At 34.0% G+C, this 20,772-nt stretch overlaps 1 protein-coding gene across 2 annotated transcripts in view; it reads right to left on the bottom strand.

Moving 5' to 3' along the window:
* Nucleotides 1–4,916: 4,916 nt before the first annotated feature.
* Nucleotides 4,917–20,772, bottom strand: part of LRFN5 (leucine rich repeat and fibronectin type III domain containing 5) — a 245,048-nt gene continuing 229,192 nt past the window's right edge. The window contains exons 4-6 of one of the 2 annotated variants that reach the window (XM_059373124.1): nucleotides 18,053–18,765; nucleotides 11,285–11,328; nucleotides 4,917–5,302 (exon numbers count right to left, since the gene is read on the bottom strand). In XM_059373124.1, coding sequence (XP_059229107.1) covers nucleotides 5,285–5,302; nucleotides 11,285–11,328; nucleotides 18,053–18,765 — 775 coding nt within the window. In that variant the 3' untranslated portion in view covers nucleotides 4,917–5,284. Of the gene's footprint in view, nucleotides 5,303–10,795; nucleotides 10,908–11,284; nucleotides 11,329–18,052; nucleotides 18,766–20,772 lie in introns of those variants that run through there. The other variant, XM_059373125.1, reaches the window with a different exon arrangement.

The following is a 20,772-nucleotide window of genomic DNA, read 5'->3' as shown; positions in this document are numbered from 1 at the left end:
AAGCTACAGTAATCAAAATATTGTAGGGGGCGCCTGGGTGGCTCAGTGGTAAGCCTCTGCCTTTGGCTCAGGTCATGATCTCAGGATCCTGGGACTGAGCCCTTCAGTAAGCTCTCTGCTCAGAGGAGAGCCTTCTTCCTCCACCTCTCTGTCTGCCTCTCTGTCTACTTGTAATCTCTTGCTCTGTCAAATAAGTAAATAAAATCTTAAAAAAACAAACAAAGGTAGTGATGTAAAGACATACATAAGATCAATGAAATAAAAATAAACACATCTGTGGTCAGCTTTTGATAAGCCTGTCAAATACATTTGATAAGGGAAATATAGTTTTTCTACAGATGATGTTGGGACAACTGGATTTTCACATCTATAGGAATAAAGTTGGAGTTTTACCTCAAAATGTATACAAAAATTTACTCAAAATGTATCAATCACCTAAATGTAAGAGGTGAAACCATGAACTCTTAGAGAAATACATAGAGATAAATTCTGGTGACCTTGGATTGGGCAATGAATTCTTAGATATGACACCAAAAGCACAAATGCAAAAAAAAAAAATGCATAATAGGACTTCATAAAAATTAAACATTTTTGTTCATCAAAGGATAAAATATCAAGAAAGAGAAAAGCCCTGCAGAATGGAAAACAATAATTGCAAATAATATATCTGAGAAGGGTTTAATATCCAGAGGATATAAAGAATGCTTTCAACTCAATAACAACAGATAATCCAGTTTAAAAATGGTCAAAGTAGGGGCACCTGGGGTGGCCCAGTAAGTTAAGCATCTGACTCTTGACTTCAGCTCAGGTCATGATCTCAGGGTTCTGGGATCAAGTTCTGCAATGGTTCCATGTTCAGCGGTGAGTCTGCTTAAGGATTCTTTTTCCCTCTCTCCCTCTGCCCCACCCCCTACTCTCTCTCTCTCTCTTTCAGATAAGAAAAAATGGGCAAAGAACTCGAGTTGATATTTCTCCAAAGATATGCAAACGGCTGATAAGCACATGAAACGCTCAATATTGTTAGTGATTAGGGAAATGCAAATCATTATCACAATGAGATATTCCATACCTACTAGAATGACTGTTAAGAAAAATTGAGAATTATAAATGTGGAGAAATTGGAACACTTACACACTTGTGCATTACTGGAATGAGTATAAAATGGTATAGCCACAGTAGAAAACAGTCTGGCAGTTCTTCAAAAGTTTCAACATAAAATTACCCTATAACTCAGCAATTCCATTCCCGAGCATATAGTTAAAAGTACTGAAAACTGAAACTCAAATATATACTTGAATAACAATGTTCATTACTGAATTATTCACAGTGCCCAATAGGTGGAAACAACACAAGTGTCCATCAAAAGGTGAATTGAGAAGCAAAATGTGCTACATAAAAAGATGGATATACGCTTCAACATGGATGAAACTTGGAAACATTACAGTAAATGGAATAAGCCAAACACAAAAGGACAAACATCGTATGATTCTCCCTGGTATGAAATATCTAGAATAGTCAAATTCATAGAGAATATGATTAGAGTTCACCAAGGACTACGAGAAGGGGAATGGGTGTTATTGCTTAATGGCTACAGATTCTATGTATGGGATGATAAGAATGTTTTTAAAATAGTGGCAATGAATGCAATTTACACTAAAAGTGGTTAAAATGTCAAATTTTATGTCATATATATTTTCCACACTAAAAAGATAGTTTTATAAAATATCTGATGTGGCTAGTTTCCTTATATATTATAATTATTTATCAAATAAAACAATCCTGTGCTAGGGCCTTTTACTTTGGTTGTACATAATATATTCTTCATCACTTGAATTTTTAGGCACATATACACACACACACACACACAAACACACCATTTGATAAGTAGATTTATGATATATCAGTATAAGTACATTTTGGAATTAAAAAAGGAATAATTTCCTAACATATGGAAAGCAGAGTAAAAGTAGAAATAATCTGAATATATTTTGGACAAAATGAACCAAGAATTTGTTAGAAAATATTCTATAAATATGAAAGGGGTGTTATATCATTGAGCAAACAACAAAAATTTGTAAAACTAATCTTAGAGCTACTAAGTTACAAAGAGGAAAATTTAAATTATTTGAGTTTTCATTTCCAGGTGTGAGTTATTCCTTTCAATACTAACAATAGTGCTTTAGTATTAATCTTTGGTTCGATAGACCATGGGTTTCAAAAATCGTGACTGTAGATTTTCAAAATACAAACTATAGTTTTCAAGCCATTTTCATGTGTCACAAACTGTACCTTTCCTGCATTCAACATATTTTTGATTTTCTTGTGTGTTTGATGTAATTTATATTATGTGTAAGATATGTCACAAGTTGAACTGTAAATATTCATACTATTATACGTTTTTAGCAGCCGGATTACTTCAATATTACCCAGGATTATAGAATAACAGGAAAATGGAAGTGGTCTCCAATGTATATTCAATAGCTTTACAGTTGAGACGTTTTACTATCCATTAGATCACCCTATGATGCTAGAAGCTTAACTAAAGAAATCGTTTCTTCTTATCCTCAAAATATGTCATCACTTTTTTTATGATCTTTAGTTTATGATCATTATTTCTAGTTATTGGTGTACATAGGTGTTCTCTTAATTTCATAGTATAAGAAATAAATACCTGGGGCACCTGGGTGGCTCAATTGGTTAAGCAGCTGCGTTCGGCTCAGGTCATAATCCCAGTGGGACTGAGCCCTGCCTCGGGCTCCCTGCTTGATGGAGAGCCTGCTTCTCCCTCTCTTGGCCTGCTGCTCTGCCTACTTGTGCTCTCACTCTCTCTCTCTCTGTCAAACAAATCAATAAAATCTTAAAAGAAAAAAAAAAAAAAAGAAGCAAATATGTCCTTAAACAATGGAATAATGTACACTTACAAAATCAGAGACTGTGTCTTAGTCTTCCTTAAAAATGGCATTTCAGAAAGAGGGGCGCCTGGGTGGCTCAGTCGTTAAGCGTCTGCCTTGGGCTCAGGTCATGGCCCCAGGGTCCTGGGATCCAGCCTTGCATCGGGCTCCCTGCTTGGTGGGAGGCCTGCTTTCCCCTCTCTGACTCCGCCTACTTGTGTTCCCTCTCTCGCTGTCTCTCTCTCTGTCAAATTAATAAATAATCTTTAAAAATAATGGCATTTCAGAAAGAGAAACTAGATGCACCAGGAGGGCCTCATTACTCTTGTTTGAATGTGTGCATAAGGGGAAGTTTTAAATTTAGGTGTGGGGGATACAGGGCAAAGATTTGAAATGATTAAGTGTCATTTTAGTTCTAATACACTTGAATTACATGAAAAATCATGTTCCTTGTAACACAATAGCATGAGCATCCTAGAGAAGTGAGGAGGTCAGGCTTCATTATCATCAAGAAAAATATCAGAATAGACAAGAATCAGGCCCAAGGGAAAGGGGGAGATACAAACAGGAGAATGCTCCTAAGGAAAAGTTAGCAGGTTTTCCCAAGACCTTAAAAGGTTAAACTCTGCACAGAGATCCAGGAAAGCCATTTGTGTTCCTGACACTTCGTATTTGAGGAGAAAAGTTGTAGACAACAGGAAGGGATCAGCAGATGGATTGCTCAAGTTGTGTCTTTTTTGTCACCTTTGCACCAAAAACATCTATCCATGCATATATACGCGTACACACACATAAACAGGATTGCTCCAGGGCATGAGAGTTGCCAGGAAACAGAGAGAATGAAGCCATTTGCCTAGAGTCACAAATTAACTACATTTCAACTCAAACTTGTTGCTTCTATTTCAAGCATGGCATTGTATGTGTCTGCAAGCAAGTGGGTGAACCACTTTAAATGGTTTTAGTTAGGCTCTGAGCACAGATTCCAAGTGCCATCTAAAGGCTAACATTCTATAACTTCTCTTTGGATATTTAGATATTTGTAATAGTCTAAGAGACAGGGAACAGATAAGCTAAATTTCTTGAAAGACAGTTTCCTGGCTCCTTAAAAGCTTTAAACAACATATTGCTTTTAAAGATCACTAACTAACAGAACTATAAAGGAACCGAAACAAAATCTCTAATGTTTGAGATGTTTGAATCTGAATTCAGATTCATATTTTTTTTCAAACATTTTCAAACATTCAAACACATTCAAACATTTTTTCAAACATGTTGAATCTGAATTCAGTTGCTAGTGGCAATGCTAATACTATTTTTAAATTAAACTTATTGCTTACACCAAGTACAGTGGTAAGTCTACATACATTTTCAAATTCTACAATATATCTCCTGTAAGAATATGGAAGAGTGGGTAACTGACCAAATTTGCTCAGATCTAGAATTCAAACTCAGGTCTGCTTGATAGCTAGACCAGCCCTTAAATGCTAGGCTTGGATACTGCCTACATTTGACTATATTAACATTTGCCAGCCACTGAAGATGTCTTACTCCTATTTTTGCTGGTGTTAAATCAGGTATTTGTTCTTCTTTATTTACCCTGGAATTGTGCAAAATGGGTTAAATGGGCACTTACAATGAAATATAAAGCTTGAAACTAAAGTTTTAAACCTCTTTGTCCCAGTTCTCCAGAAGCTCAATGAATCAGTTTTGGATTAATTACCATATGTGCCTACTTTGAAGCTTTCTGAAGTTCTCCTAGGAGAAGAGATCCCTCATCACCTTCTGTCTTACACTGAAGCATCAGATTGCTGTAAAACTTTTAAAATAGCTGCACTGCTCTCCCACAGACGTGGGTGTACTCTACTCATGGCAGAAATAGGTCCAATATTATAAAGCAAACTTGATTCTTAAGGTTTTGCATTACATAAATGTAAAATAGTATTATTAGTTCTTACAGTCATCATTGCACCATTCATACTTGAAGCAATTGATACTTCCACAAATCAGGCACTGTACAAATTCTGTCATAGTAAAACATTTATTTGTTAAAGTGATATAGATTATTCAAGATTCTACAGTCTTAAATCATGGATGGCAATGTAACATGGACTGATACAGAACTCGATGCCAATGTAGGCTTTTCTGTTTCCTTCTTTAAAAAAAAAAATACTTGTAGGCCAGAAGAAAACAAAAATTTTGGCTTTTAAAGGGGATGAACCATGGTCTGATCGAGCCAGTTGTGCCAGCATCAGAGACTTCTGCTTCGGTTCCTGTGGACAATGTCTTCTAGGGCACCAGTTCAACAATGAGCCTTTGTGAATTGAAACGCCTTAATTTTATCCAGTAAAAATATCAGTGGCAACTTTTTTCAGGAGAGAAAGAAGTAGTGCTCTTCAGATTAACTCCAGCCTCTGAAAAGGAAAGAAAAAAAGAAAAGAAAAAAGAAAGAAAGAAAGAAAAAGAAACAAAGAAACAAAGAGAAAATACATAGGTAATAAGGCCATTGTGCCAGTAATTCAGAAGTTACTAAACTATAAGCACCCTGGCAGGAGTTTATTGCTATACAATACAAGATACACCCTTAAAAGCCATCTAGACGTGCACATCAGCTCTTACAATGTTGCTTGGTAACTTCAAATTCTGAATATGTAGAAGAATCTCATTTTAAAAAGGAATCTAAATGCATTCAGCCTAAATAGTTAAGTAAGTCAAAGCCAAATTGTGGAACAGCATTTTCCCTTTCTTTGTTTTTCACATTTATATTCTCAAGGAAAATAAAATAATGATTTGTTCATTAATGCATGCCATTTAAATTTTAGCAAATAATCATGCTGGCTTTAAAACTATGAACATATTAGACCAATTTTGTTCATCACATATAAAATCTAAGCGATTTCCACTTCTCAAATAGTTTGTTGGAGGTTTTGTATCATATTGAAATTTTATAAAATTTAATTATACGTTAAATGTTAGTGAAGACTATTACTCCTCTTCATAAATTAGTTCCTCACTCACAGAAGAAACAAATGTGTAAACTGACAATGACTTACAAGAAAGGCATTCCATAGTTAATGTGATTTTGAATAAAATAATATAAAACCATTTAAAATATTTAAATATCAAGCTGTATAAATATTCTTCCTCTAATATGGGTTCTCAACATCATAGATTTAAGATATGTCTATAAATTCCATCTTGAATAGAGATGAAAAATGATTTTTGATAAATACAGAATTTCATAAATATGAAGTAGAAGTAATTTTTGTCCCTTCCCATTCAAAAAGAATTATGTTTACAAGTTGCATGGCCCAGATGAATCATGAAATATGGAAGAATATTCTATATAAAAATGCTGATGTAGAACATATTTGGTGTAGAAAAAACTTCATGTGATAAGGGTAAGAAAAATATTGTAGAGATGTTTCATTCAAGAAAACATTTCATCTGGGGGCACCTGGCTGGCACAGTTGGTAGAGTCTGTAACGTTTGATCTCAGGTTGTGGGCTTGAGCCCTACGCTGGGTGTTGAGATTACTCAAAAATAAAATCTTTTAAAAAAGGAAGGGTGGAGAAAATATTTCATCTGACTAGCTGAATAGCTGCAGTTACTTTTGGCACAAACAATAGTCCTTGAAAATTATTAAACAAAGGATTTACACAACGTTCGGAAACTTAATAGATAATAGATGTGTAAAGTATTTATAAAAAATGATTACCTTGGAAATGACTGAAATCTAGATCTCATCATCATTCTTTACCTGGAATGTTCTAAGAAAAACACCGTGACATCACTTTAAATTACAATGGGATTCTACCTAAATTCCTACCTATTGAGTTCATAGCATAGCTTATTTCGGTGAAATTGCATTACAATGAGTTTATTTCTGTTTGTATTTCCAAGTATATGCTTCTTTTGACAGAAAAAAGATGTAGTTGTACTATACCAAAGTTCAAGTTTCAGGAAGCTGTAATATAGAAAAGACTAAATGCAAATAGAAGAAAAATACAGTGCACAATATAACTAGTTTGACCTTAGAAATAATAAATTCTTCCAGAATAAAAAACTCTTTTAATATCAAGTTAATGAGGGGCACCTGGGTTGCTCTGTCATTAAGCATGTGCCTTTGGCTCAGGTTATGATCCCAAGATCCTGGGATCAGCCCCAGCTGGGACTCCCTGATAAGCAGGGAGTCTGTCTCTTCCTCAGCCCCTCCCACCTTTGCGCTCTCTCTAGCTCTCTCTAGCTCTCTAAAAAAAAAAAAAAAAAAAAAGTGAAGTTAATGATTATTTAAGTTTACATATTTTAAAGAGATTCATTTCTACGTTACATGAAAAAAACCTATTTTTTAAAAGATTTTATTTATTTATTTGACAGAGAGAGATCACAAGTAGGCAGAGAGGCAGGCAGGGAGAGAGGGGGAGGCAGGCTCGCTGCTGAGCAGAGAGCCCAATGCTGCCAGATCCCAGGATCCTGGGATCATGACCTGAGCCGAAGGCACCCCTACATTAAAAAAATATATATATATATTAACAAACTATGGAATTATGGCTTTTATAAAAGCTGTTAATTTCAAAGACTAGACAAGTAGCAATCAGTTTTGGAAACTGTGGTATGAATTCACCTGTCCTGAACCTATAACTATGACTGAAATGATGACATAATGTGAACCTGCATAAGAAGTTGTATATGATATTCAAAATAACACTTTTTACTTCACTAATCAATAGACAACTCTCACAATGATTTCATAAAGATCTAAACATGAACACAAATTACAAGAGAATCACAAAGGGAAAAAACAGACTATAACAATTATCTAAAATGTTACAATGAATTTGAGATAGGCTCAGGATGTTTTGATAATGGTCCTTATTTAACAGTGAAAGGTATGCAAATATTGGGGACAGATAGTTTTATTAACAGTACTACAACGAAAAAAGGAAATTAAACTATCCAATATTAAAAGAAGGAAAAATGTCCTGATGTTGAATGAATGGTGAGAAAATGCTGTTACTGTCTTTACTCTGAATGCAGTTAAGAACAATTCTTATCTTATATTATTTAGGATATCTAAAAAAAGAAGGAAATGATTTCTAAAAGTCATTCCTGATACCATGGTTCTAAGTTTTACTGATTTACTGTAATGTTCAAGCAAATGTCAAAAATGGGTTTAATTATTATAAAAATAGTTAAAAGTTATCTCCATATGTGTATATGTGCCTATTCTATCACTCTTATTTTTAAAAATTTCACTTAAAGGTAATATCATAGCAAAAAACAAAGCTACAGAACCAAATACTTTATAGTATTAATTTTTACTGGGAAATAACATTGGAAATATATCTGGATCATACATACAAATTTGCTTTGCTGTTTAGCTCTTATTTCATATTTTTTCCTAACCCTATGTTAAATGTTGCTCTTTCTTTATAATCAGCATTACTTTTTATTCATTTATACCTTAATAGTTTCTCTTAAAAAATTGTCTCTTTTCATAGTTATTGCACCTGTAGCAGGGGTTTTATGACAAATTTTAAATTTGTTAAATACCTTAATTGATACTATGCAGAATAACTGGAAGTCAAATCCATTAGAATCAGGAAGCTATTTTCTTAAAGGCTAGTGCAAGCAATTGTAGATTAAGGGATATTTCTTGTGCATACGTATACACACACACACACACACAGTACACATATTTTGTTGGTCTGAATGTAGCAAATACTTTTCAAGAAAGTGTACTTAAGAAATTTTCAGTGTAAATGCAACTAGGTAGGGGAAGCTGGGTTAAGTGTGTTAAGTCAGTTAAGTGTGGGACTCTTGATTTCGGATCAGATCATGATTGAGTCCCCTGTTGGACCCTGCACTCAGCGGGGAGTTTGCTTGAGATTCTCTCCCCCTCTTCCTCTGCCACCCTCCATTTTTCTAAGTAAATAAAAAAATGCAGGTAGTCAGTTGTTCCTATTTTTAATTTCTAAACATGGCATATGAATTGTTTTACAGATTTAACAATCTTTTCAAACATAAGGTTAACACATATAAGTGCCAGTTTACACATAATTACCACCAGTTATTATTATCAATGTTTCTTCTTTGTTCTCAATTCATCTGAGTGTGATTAGGATTTTAAGATTTTATTATAAAAGGATCATATGTGATATATTAAATATTTTAAGTTCATTCTATTTCTATACACATGCAGGAAAGGTCCTAAGGAAAAAAATTGGCATAGGACATATTCTGGCTAATGGAAATGAAATAAATGTATTAATTCTTCACCCTTAGGGAAAAAAATGATCTTAGCAGATACCTCAGTATGACGAATACCTACACCACTAACTGGATGAAACCTTTCTGTCTTCTGTATACCTTCTTACTAGAATTTGATGCTATGTGAGGGACTGTGGTATAATTAATTTAGTAAGGTTGCCATGGAAATATTTTGTTATGTTAAAAACAAAAATGTGTTGTAAGGTGTTTTTTGTTTGTTTTTTGCTTACTTTTGAAAGAATATTTTATTTATTTATTTGAGAGAGAAGGAGAGAGAGAGAAAGAGGGAGAGAAGGAGTGAACCAGGGGAAAACCAGAGGGGGAGGGAGAGAGATAAACAGATTCCCCACCGAGAGTAGATCCCAAGACAGGGCTCAATCTAAAGACCCAGAGATCATGACCAGAGACAAAACCAAGAGCTGGATGCTTAGCTGACCGAGCTACCTCGGCACCCCAGGTTTTTTGCTTACTTTTATTGTATATATACACAGGTAGCATTTTAATTTAAATTTAATGCAATGGGCAGCATCCAAAATTTTGGAAAACATATTTGCCCTTGGTTAGGAAGCCACATTTGTTACCGACCTGTGGAAATAAAAACTTAAAATAAAAATTTATATCTCTTCCTCCCCACTAAGAAGGAGCTGGGAAGCTGGAAGCACAAGCTCCATCTCACTCCCCTCACACCTGGTGAAGAACTGCTGACCATGGGAAGGGCACAAGAAGACATGCACGATGGTCAGTCTCTTCCAAGGGGCTTCACTGGTTGTATTGAGAGGGGTAGAAATGATAGGTCTGCTAAGGCAGAAATCATTTGCCAAGTACCAAGAATAGTCACACTGAGGTTTCATGAAACTTGAATTGATAGTTGAAAAATGACTTAGATTGACTTTCCTGCTTCCAAATCTTGATAAAACATTTAGCACCATTCTGGACAGTGCCTCTGATAGATCAATCATTTACTTTCTAATCCCTTTCTAAAGATACTCTCTTTCAGAACAGCTAGATGTCCAAAGTTACAGGATAAATGAATTTTCAGAAATCAAAGGCAAAGAGAGAGGCCAGGAGAGAAAGAGAGGTTCAGAGCGAGAAAGGGACACACTGGGTGATGATGAAACAATGCACCTTCACGCAGGTCAGTTCGGTACACAAAAACAGAACACGAAGTGTATGCCAGACACTGGGCTACTGATGTTTCTAGTGAGCCATCTGTTCATTTTTTGCAACATGGGATTGGGATCCTGAACTCAGAGACATGATGCATGAAAACTATGGTGATTAATTTGGGAGTGGAATTCATTAGGGGAAACCCTGAATGATTGTCAAAGTTATTATCTTTTAAATACAAAATGTATTTAAAAAAAAAACAAACCTACTTTTACCCCTAAAAAATTAAATCAGTGGCCTTTTTTAGAACTTTTAAAAGCAGAATATTTTTTCTGTGCCAAACCTTGAGCAAATGGCTGATGCTTCCAGCTGTTTGAACAGATTGCTAAAGTGCTATTTTGCTCTGGAAACACACTTTCTGATCCAATTAAAATGCAGGAATCAAATACTCATTTGAAACTTCCAAAAAGGAAAAAAAAAAAAAAAAAGGAGAAGAGTAATCAGTTGCTGACAAAAGGAATACCATGAATATTTCAAATGTAGTCTTTTGCTCCATTTTATAGTGGCTTCATTCATTTTGGATAATACTGAAACACTTCTGTTCATCCACTTTCAGGGAGGCATAATGTATCATTTCAGCTCCTATTAGGATGTAGAGGTCAAGGATAGGAATGAATACATTCTTATCAAGCTACTTTCTTCACACTGGGAAATATTTGTAAAAAACGCACATTATTATCATGCATGAATAGAAGACGGACTCCAAAGTCACATTAGTATTCCCTGTATCCTTACAGTATGGATCAGAAATGTTCAGTTAACCAGAAAGATGTCTAAATTTAGCAACTGGAAATTCATTTAACCAAACGGAACTTTAGTTTGTACCATTGAGTACTGAGTAAGTTTTAATGGGAAGTTTCAAGAAGCTACATAAGCTTGCAAGAAAATTTTAAAAAATTACTTTTAAAAGAATATACCCACTTAATGCTGTATTATGAGACAGGTAACAAAAATCTCACCTGTGTTTCCTGGACAATCTGGTCAACATTAGTCAGCAAAGCATCTGGGAATAAAATTTTCAGTGTCATAAACAAATACACAAATTCCATTTTTAAGAAATTGATCCTAAAACACTTCTCACTGAAATCTTGATAAGATTTGTCTTAACAGAGAATTATCTAGACTTTTATCTAGATAATCTAGATATTATCTAGACCATTTATTTATTTATTTATTTATTTATTTATTTATTTCTTACTTACCTGTTCTTGGGCAAATTGCAATTGACTTTTGTAAATACTCTGTAGTTGTCTATGGCTACTTCCTGATACATAATACTATAAAAGTAGAATTTTTAAAATATTGTTCTAGTTGCTGAAGTGAGTAATTACTACGGAATATACTCTTCTTCAAAGTGTTCAAGAAGTGAATCAGGCTTCTACTCATTTTTCCCTACTCAAAGTTAACATTTCAACAACAGAGCTGTATATGATTAATATGGAAAGATACACCAAGGAAAAGAGAAACCAAAACAGGAAACATGGCTTCACTATGTTCAACACACAGAGTATTAAATAATCATTTACAAAAATCATTATTTAATAACCCCCAAAATAATATCAAGTTTTATGAAGTACCCAGTATCCTCACATAAAACACTAATGTTCTATATGCAGCCATTCTGCCTTTTAAATGTCCATATATATGTTCCAGTTGGCTATGAATGTTTCATACCATTACCTAGCCCTGCATAGCACACATTCTATTTCTTTCCAATATGTCCTCTTTTCAAGCAAATACTCTTAGTATTTGCTTGAAATATTCAAGTATTCATTAAGAAGTGACACAATGATAAGAAAAAATATTGGGAAAAATTATTCTCAGGGTTCACAGATAAGTGTGATGAGAAGAGAACAAAATATTTTTTTTATAGAGCTTCTAGGACAAATATTCATAGAAACTTCTAATGGCCTCTGGAGATTAGGTTTTATATGAAAGCAATAATAAGACATGTTCACAATAAAAAATGTTTAGGAAATTACATTATGGTAGAGCCAACATAGGATATTTCATAAGCCCTTCATGCTACTTGAATAATTTATTGGACATACTCTGAGCAGAACCACAATATTTATCTAGTTCCTGTTTCAGGCAAGATCAAATGTACATCGACTTCCAAACACAAAATGAAAGGGACTTTATGACTTTCCCGGAATGTATTTGAAAAAAAAAATTAATTTTTTTCACAACGCTTTCACCCCATGGCACTTTTATTATAAAAAACAGAATGCCAGCAGTTTAGTTAGTAGAAAAACTATTCAGTCTACTGAGAGGAATGACTCTCAAAGTCTATATATATGGATTTGTCACCTAATTTTATGTCAATTTTGCTTTCTCAGATGAAATGGCATAAACATTGATACTTCTACAAGCCTAGTAAAAAATTTTAATTTTTAAAATTCATGGACATATTTGAAAATGAGTGAATTTGAGAAGAGTGAATGAAATTAGACTAGGTGTAGAGATCATTATCATCAGGAAGTTCAGAAAAATAAATTTCTTCTAGAGAGTTTATTTCCTGTTGTAATTTTATACAACTAAGAGGTATAGCTTGTACAGTTATTCTGGGAGAAGTTCTCTGGTTGTTAGCCCATATAAATATAACTTTGCTCTATCAATTACAATCTGTGTTGCAGGACACAAAATTCTGATTTTAACTGATTAATCTGATAAGCATACCTATTAGTATATCTATATATTGCATATATAGATACATAAGTATATACCATGTATATATTTTACCAATGGTAACTTTCTATCTTAAATTTTGACTTTGAGAAATAGCTGACAAAATCAGAAGACAATGGTACACTATTTATTATACTGACTGCTTGTAGTATTTGATAAAATTGCAAATACATTACCCTTATTTAACAAGGAAATTTCATACTTAAATAGACTCCCAGGTAGAAATTGCTACCTTCTGTGTCGCACACTTCAGACAATACCACATTTTTAGGAAGACTCAGTCACAGTAATACTTTTACAGTTCTTTCTATATTAAGTGATCCTCTGTACTGCTATAAGAATGGTTAATTTGTTTCCGAAAGAAAACAAACAAACAAAACCCCCCAAATCTGAAAAAGTAAGTGTATGTATAGTCCCAGCATACATTTATCTAGTGTGGGAGGAAAAGGACTCAACAATCTGAAAAGACTGAGCTCTGAAACTATTACAAAATCCCAGTCATTCCTTTTGGTTACTTTCTCTTTTTTCTATGAAATTTTGAAAATAAGATATTTCTTATCCTTAAACTTGACTCCCCCAAAATGCTTCACTCACAACCATTATAATGTAAATAATAATAATGACTATATAACGATGATGATTAACATCATCAACTATGGAGGATAAGAAAAATATCCTTTTCTTATCCAGCCCACCTCTGTGCTGAGGTCCTTTCCCCAAGCACCACAAAGACTTACAGACAGAAGCATCCACATTCACTATTAAAGAAGAAAGTCTGAACGCTTCGTGAAACACGAGGGATGACTGAGCAAGAAAAAGAGAATAGATAGTCTTCATTCTGCATAATATCAACGAACATTGTTTTCTTAGCATCACAAAATAGAAACGGAGTTTTGTCATACCAATAAGAAAGTGGGTTCAGATCTGCCGTCCTTGAAAAATGCCCCCATTTGCCTTTGAAATTCTATGTTCAATGAGATGCTTTATGCTTTCTGTACTTTTTTTATTTTTAATAAACTATTGGCATTTAAATGATTGTTGTTAAGCTTCTCATTGTGAATAACAGGGGAAAATAGGAAAAATTCAGAACTAAGAGGCAATTGTAGATCTTGTGATAACTGCTCTAGTTTTTTACCTTTCTAAATGAAATATTTAGTTTCCTTTCAGTGATGTGAGCAAATAAAATAGAATTTAGTTTGGAAGTAAGTACTTTGTGAGTACTTTAAAATGAAGGAGAAAGTACTTCTTAAGAAAAGATAAAAAGAGATTTCTGTAGATAAATGGAATACATTTTTCTTTTAATTTCTCAACTCCTTGTGGGAAAGTATGTATCATTCAAATAGACTTGTTATGTCTGTAAGTGGTTTACAATAGTTCTACAACTTCTATTCTATAAACTTTTTAGTAAAATATATCTACAGCTAAAGTCAACTGTCTGAAAGCTAAATTAGCTTATTGTGGCCTCAACCTAACTAACTACATTTAATGATCCTAAAAAATATTTAGGAAATAAATTGGTTCCAGTGAGGGTATTACATAGTTAATTTATTTATTTAATATACTGCTGTTTCGGTCTATTTGTAGCATAAAAATAAATAGTATCCATCAAACCAAACTTTGTTTCCTCTTAGGATCCTAAGGCAGCACTGGGTGCTTCATCAACACTTTACGATGCTCAAATATTACATATATTAAATAAAAAAGACCTACTTTAATAATAGTTGGACATTTCCAAATTGGGGGATATTTATCCAAAAGAAACAAAAACAACACAGGAAGACATATAATTTTAAAAAAAATGTTTGAAGCAAATATCTGTAAATATATTGCTTGTTAGTTGTCATATTGAACAACCTGAAACTATTGTGTAGAATGGCTAAAAATGAAAGAAAAATAGTTTAGGACATGGAAATAAAAAACAATATATATACCTTTTACATAATCAGCAACAGCAAACCACATGCTTTGGATCACATACACACAGTTGGTTAAATGAGAGGTGTAAGAAATAACAGAAAGAAAAACAATGAGACACAGAATTTCTTGCTTATAGTAATAAAATACCTAGATCACAAATCAATATTGTGCATATAATCAAAGTTCTTATTACTGCACCTTCCTCACTGGCCCCAGGCATTTATTTATTTATCTATCCATTCACTCATTCATTCAAATAACTACTGTGTTTTGGAAAGTATACCAGGTATGCTTGCTAACCCCCAACTGTCCCATAGATTTATTTTTCAGTCACTTCACACTGAAACTGCCCTGAGCAAAAAGTTTTTCATACACTTGTAAACAAAAACAAAAACATTTGACCCTCTTGATAGGCCAACTTTTGTTGATCTCTCAAAATATAAACTTTTTAGAAAGACAGAAACATGAGCCTTCTTATCATTTCTAAAAACAAGTGTTCATGCATTTGGTTAATATACCTTGAAAACAGTCTTGTAAAACTAATAAAAATTTAAATGGTTTCAATGACTTTAGGCAAACAATAAATTTCACATGGTAAGATATTATAAAGTTCTAAATGTTTATAAGAAATAAAAGATATGGAATTAAAGTTTCATTTGAAACATAAGCAGAAAATTGATTTTTAAAAATACAGGCAACTGGAAAATATAAAATAAGCTAGTCAGTATCTTGGAACAGATATGCTAAACTGTGGCCTTACTGCATGATTTCAGAGCCTCCTTGTCCACAATATTCCTAATGCCAGAGATTTCTTCCTTGGAGATTCACTTGCTTAAGTCTCAAAAGCGTGCGCGTGTGTATACACACACACACACACACATATATGTGTATATATATATATATATATATATGTATATGTATATGTATATATGTATATATGTGTGTGTGTGTGTGTGTGTGTGTGTGTGTGTGTGTGTATTGGGGACTTTTTAATACCATATATGTAAAAACTAGGAAAGGGAGAACCAATATGCTTGTGTCAAGCAGCACCTTTTGAAGAATTAAGTAATGATGTTAATTAGAAATGTTAAATTGGGATTAGAACATTATTACAGAAATAGTATTGAAGATACACTTCACTCTGTGTAATGCTTTTGATTTTACAAAACACGACTACACACATAATCTCATTTATTCCTCAAAAGAACTATACACTTGACCCACAAAAGCTGATTCGATTTTCAAAATGTGAAAGGAAATCTTTAGAAAGGGAACGAGGACAGAGGAGGTGTTTATGAAACATCTACAATAATACTAGCCCATTAGATAATTTTTTCAAGATTGGCGTGGAAGATAATCTCTGACTGCTTTAATGTTACCTGTGTCTGAATGTCATCATGATAAGTCATGTATAAGATGTGCCTGTGTCAAGCTAAAATTAACTGAAATTTTTACATATGCCTCTAGTAGAAGAAAATTACACTAGTGACTACTATTCCTTATCTGTGTTTTAATATTTCCAAGAGATCTGTAAAAGATAATGAACTTACTCTGTGTTTTACTTACTCCCATGGAGCATGTTGTATAAGTAAAGTACAAATCTTCGTATATTATGGCTAACATTTTTTGTGCAAGATTCTCATGTGAGCCTTATTTTCAGCCTCCCACCCCAAACATCAAGAATGTCTGAAGGCTAGCCTCATGTACCAATCTTTAGTAAAACACCATCAAGTTGCAATATAATGTAAGATTTTCAATGAGTAGATAGGAACATTTATCTATAGACCTTGATTTTAATGAACATCCAGGAATGCCATATATCAAGGAGAAATATCCTTGTCTGATTAAATTTAAGATTTTGTTTAATGATAGATTCCCCCTAAGCTGAATGATTTCTAATTAAATTTCATCACAGGTTTTGGTTAAAAATAAATGCATTGACTCTAAGAAAGAAACATTCCAACTGAGAATTACAGGCAGAAGGGAAAAACGAAACCAATATCTGGTTAATGAGCAATGACTTTCTATTGCTTATAAATGTATTACGAATTCCATTAGAAGTATTTTTTAAATCTCACTTAGTGATAAAAATAAACATTCCTTTAATAAAGGGAGACTTGTATTTTTGTCTCCCTTTTTAACTTGCTTAAAGAAAAATATAAAACTCATTCATTCTGCAAATGTGTACCGAATGAATGAAAACACATTCCTGTGCCCAGGGTAGCAGCATGTAGAATCTGGCCTGTGACTTAAAACTGAACTGGATAAACAAACAAACAAACAAACAAACAAAACTGAACTGGATTTTCTTGATAAATACAAAATCCCTTGAATTTCCTTTTGCTCCCCACCAAAAAAGCTTTGTCATGGTGAGAAATACCATAAATCCATTAAGGCACCTGAACCAAGAATGTTGTTTAGAAGGTACCTATTTTAACACTGTCTGGGTATACTTGAATATTTTATTTTAAACACCATAATAACACGGAGTCATTCTTTTTAATATCTGCCTAAAAACAAATGCCACCATCCTTGAAATAATATATACAATCTACTCACTGAAAAATGCTAATCAGCCTGGGTGGTCCTTTGTAAGACTGGAGGAAATATCACTATTTAGGAAGAATTCCGTTTCTGGTGACAACCTTTATTTTGTGTTCTGCTATTGTAGAACCTGGAAGCCAGTCCTAGGGCAGGGGAAGGCACTGCTCTGTCATGCTTTTATCCCTAAACCATCCTGTCTATGTTACCTTCATATATTAAACTGTACCTAGGAGGTTTATACACCTTGGCTCTATGAGGCTTGTATCAGAGAAACAAAACTGGAATTTCAAATTCCAACTTCCTATATGAGTTTTCAAAATAATTTCTTCATTAAAAAGAAATAATAGGTTACACAGTGCTTTCCAATATCCACTCAGCATCTGAGAGAGTTGATTTTCCACTATGCCCGTCAGAACCATTGGACTGAATTAGCATCGCATTCATAGACATGCTTCTTTTAGAAAACAGTCCACACGTGTTCAGTGAGTTACTATAACAATAGTATTCCTTTAATTCTCCATTCAGGGAGTACCTGTGCCTTGCTCTGGATCTCTCAGCAGGCAAAGTGAGAAACTTACTTGGCTTTGAATGTGCTCTTTTAGATGAGGGCCCCTCTGTGACAGAATCAGGAGGTCGACTAGCTAACTGCAATGCAGTTGAGTTGTTCCTGTTAGTGTTTTGGGACTCAACATTTGTGACAGCTTCATTCTGTGGTTCGGCACTTGGCTTTGTGCCAGTCTTTCTTTTCTGCTTTTGGGACACAGAAGCACTTGAAGTCCAGGTAGGAGGCAAAGCAGAGGTAGTGGTAGAGGAGTCCTGACTTGAACAAGTTTCTGAAGACTGTATCACATTGTCACTGGCAACTTTACAACACTGAGCATTCTCTTCATGTCCCACAGCTTGTTTGGACATGGACTGGGGCAGCGTGACACTGCAGCCTTGTATCTGAGCCCCATTAGTTTGAGAGTAGACATTGCTGACCTTGGTGACCTTGTGTTGCCCATTATTGTTACAAACCTTATACCGGATCATGAGGATGATGATGAAAACCAGCACGGATGCTACAATTATTCCACCAATAATAATAATCATGGTGCCTCCCAAAAACTGGGACTGCATGAAATGGCATCGCACGTAATCCTGTTCCGTTGTAAACTGGATGCAACCCACGACTCTTGTGGCAGTGAGGGAAGTGATGCCATCATCATATATTGCCAAGACACACAAGTCATACATAGTTCCAGCAGCCAGGTTATTGACAAGAAAAGTTTTGCTCGTAGGAGGTATCATTCTGAGGGACAATGGAATTTGTGTTAATATTAAAAACAAAACATATAGACACACAGAGCCATTATGACTTCAGTCCTGTTTCATTTTAGTACTTATTAAGATAAGCACATTTATAACAGACATGAAATTTGGGAAAAATGATCTAATCTTATATTTGCCTAGGTAAAACAGTTCAAAGTCATTGTTGTATTCTGCATTGTATTAATGGTGCCTGCACCATGCCTTGACAAGCTTACTAATTACATTGCTTGGCAAAGCAGAACTCCTAATAAAAGCCCCTGCTAAAAAATCATTTATGACAAATTGCTTTTGAAAGGTGTGACTGTGACATTATCTGACTACTAAACAAATCCATTTAGCACTTACAACACCTCTGTGACTAAAACCCAATTTGAAGAAAGGGAAAACACTGACAATCACATTAGAAACCAGAATGGAAACGCATCAGAGTTTTTATTTTCCAAATCAGTTATAAGATGCTATGGAATGGTACCCAGTAAACCTATCTTTTGTAACTACGATAATTACTAAGATTACAGTACTTTATTTACAGATCTTAGTCTACTCTTAATGCCGTCAACACTTGGTTCCTAGCATGTTTTTATCTAAAAATGAGGTTGATGGGAATGTATGAGAAATATTATCCTAAAAATATGAACAGGGCAAGGCTGTTGATCAGAGCCTAAATCCCTCATCCCACCCATTATGGGCTGATGAAATTATCTTTAGAACAGTTGCTAAAGTTTGATAAAAGTTTACAAATACCTCTGAATCCATTGTATCACAAAACTCTTCTGTGGGTGCTTTCTTCCACTACCTTTTTTTCCATAGCAACCAAATATGACCTAAACTAAGATTTCACGCAGAAAAAAAAGGCTTGAAACTGTATTTTCCTTGAAAGGAATTTTTTAGGACATTTGAAAACTTGGCAATGCTAATCTATTCTACAACCTAAACAATGTGTTCTAAATGAACCAGGAAAGTTTTAGGTCAGAGTATGTATTTGTGATTTGTGATTAAAATCACTAAACATTTAGTGAGTGTGTGATAAGTACCAGGCATTACTAAGCACTTTATATACACTGTAATTTTTTTTTTCTGGAACACTATAATTTTTATCCTTACAATGACTATATGAGGGTGGCATTACTATTTTATTCATGACAAACACTGAAGTCAGGAAATTTAAGCAATTTTCTGAAGGTCACATAGAATTTTCTTGTCATGGAAGGATTAGGATTTTAGAATTTGGAATGTAGAAACTGGCCTATGGCTATACATATATACAGATATATATACACACACACAATGATAGAAGCTAAAGGAAGGTGAGGGGGAGGGGTACCTCTCTTCTTTGACAATGGGTTAAATACTGGGTAACCCAGGTAAAGAACTGAGTATGAGAAGGACAAACTACTTTATGTTAATATGCATGCTTCAGAGTCTATATGATCATACATTTAGTGAAGAGAGGGATATTAGAAACCATTTACTTTAATCTCTTGCTTTTAAAGATGAGGAAATTAAAACTCAGCCATGTAGAACTTTGCCCAGGATCGATCATATGGCTAGCTGGGCCAGTTTTGTTTTTTTCTACCAGCCCATGCTCATTTTAAAAAAGTTCTCTCATCTCCATACATGAATGAAGATCAAATTATCTTCAAGAATTCATCTGGGTATATAAGAATTGAGTTGATCTTATTTCAAAAAGCTTCAAGACCAAAAAAAATATATATATATGTATATTTCAAAACCACAATTGTATATCATTTCTTAGGACTAATAATAGTCTATCATGAGTGAAATTATATGGAGAGGTAAAAATGTATATTTCCAACTGAAAATTGGACAAGATGTGACTATAAATCAATGAGGCTGAACTTCAGAAAAACATACCAGAAAACCTATAGTCAGATACAAATTCTCCATCGGATTCCTTATGAGGAGATTACGTACTTAACTCCAGTGATACTTTCACTGCTCAAAATATTTATAAACTTTCTATTTG

This window comes from Mustela nigripes, chromosome 13 (genome assembly GCF_022355385.1).
Source record: "Mustela nigripes isolate SB6536 chromosome 13, MUSNIG.SB6536, whole genome shotgun sequence".
Lineage (NCBI taxonomy): Eukaryota > Metazoa > Chordata > Mammalia > Carnivora > Mustelidae > Mustela > Mustela nigripes.
Note: the sequence above shows the minus strand (reverse complement) of the source record. Positions and strands in the feature narration are given on the sequence as shown.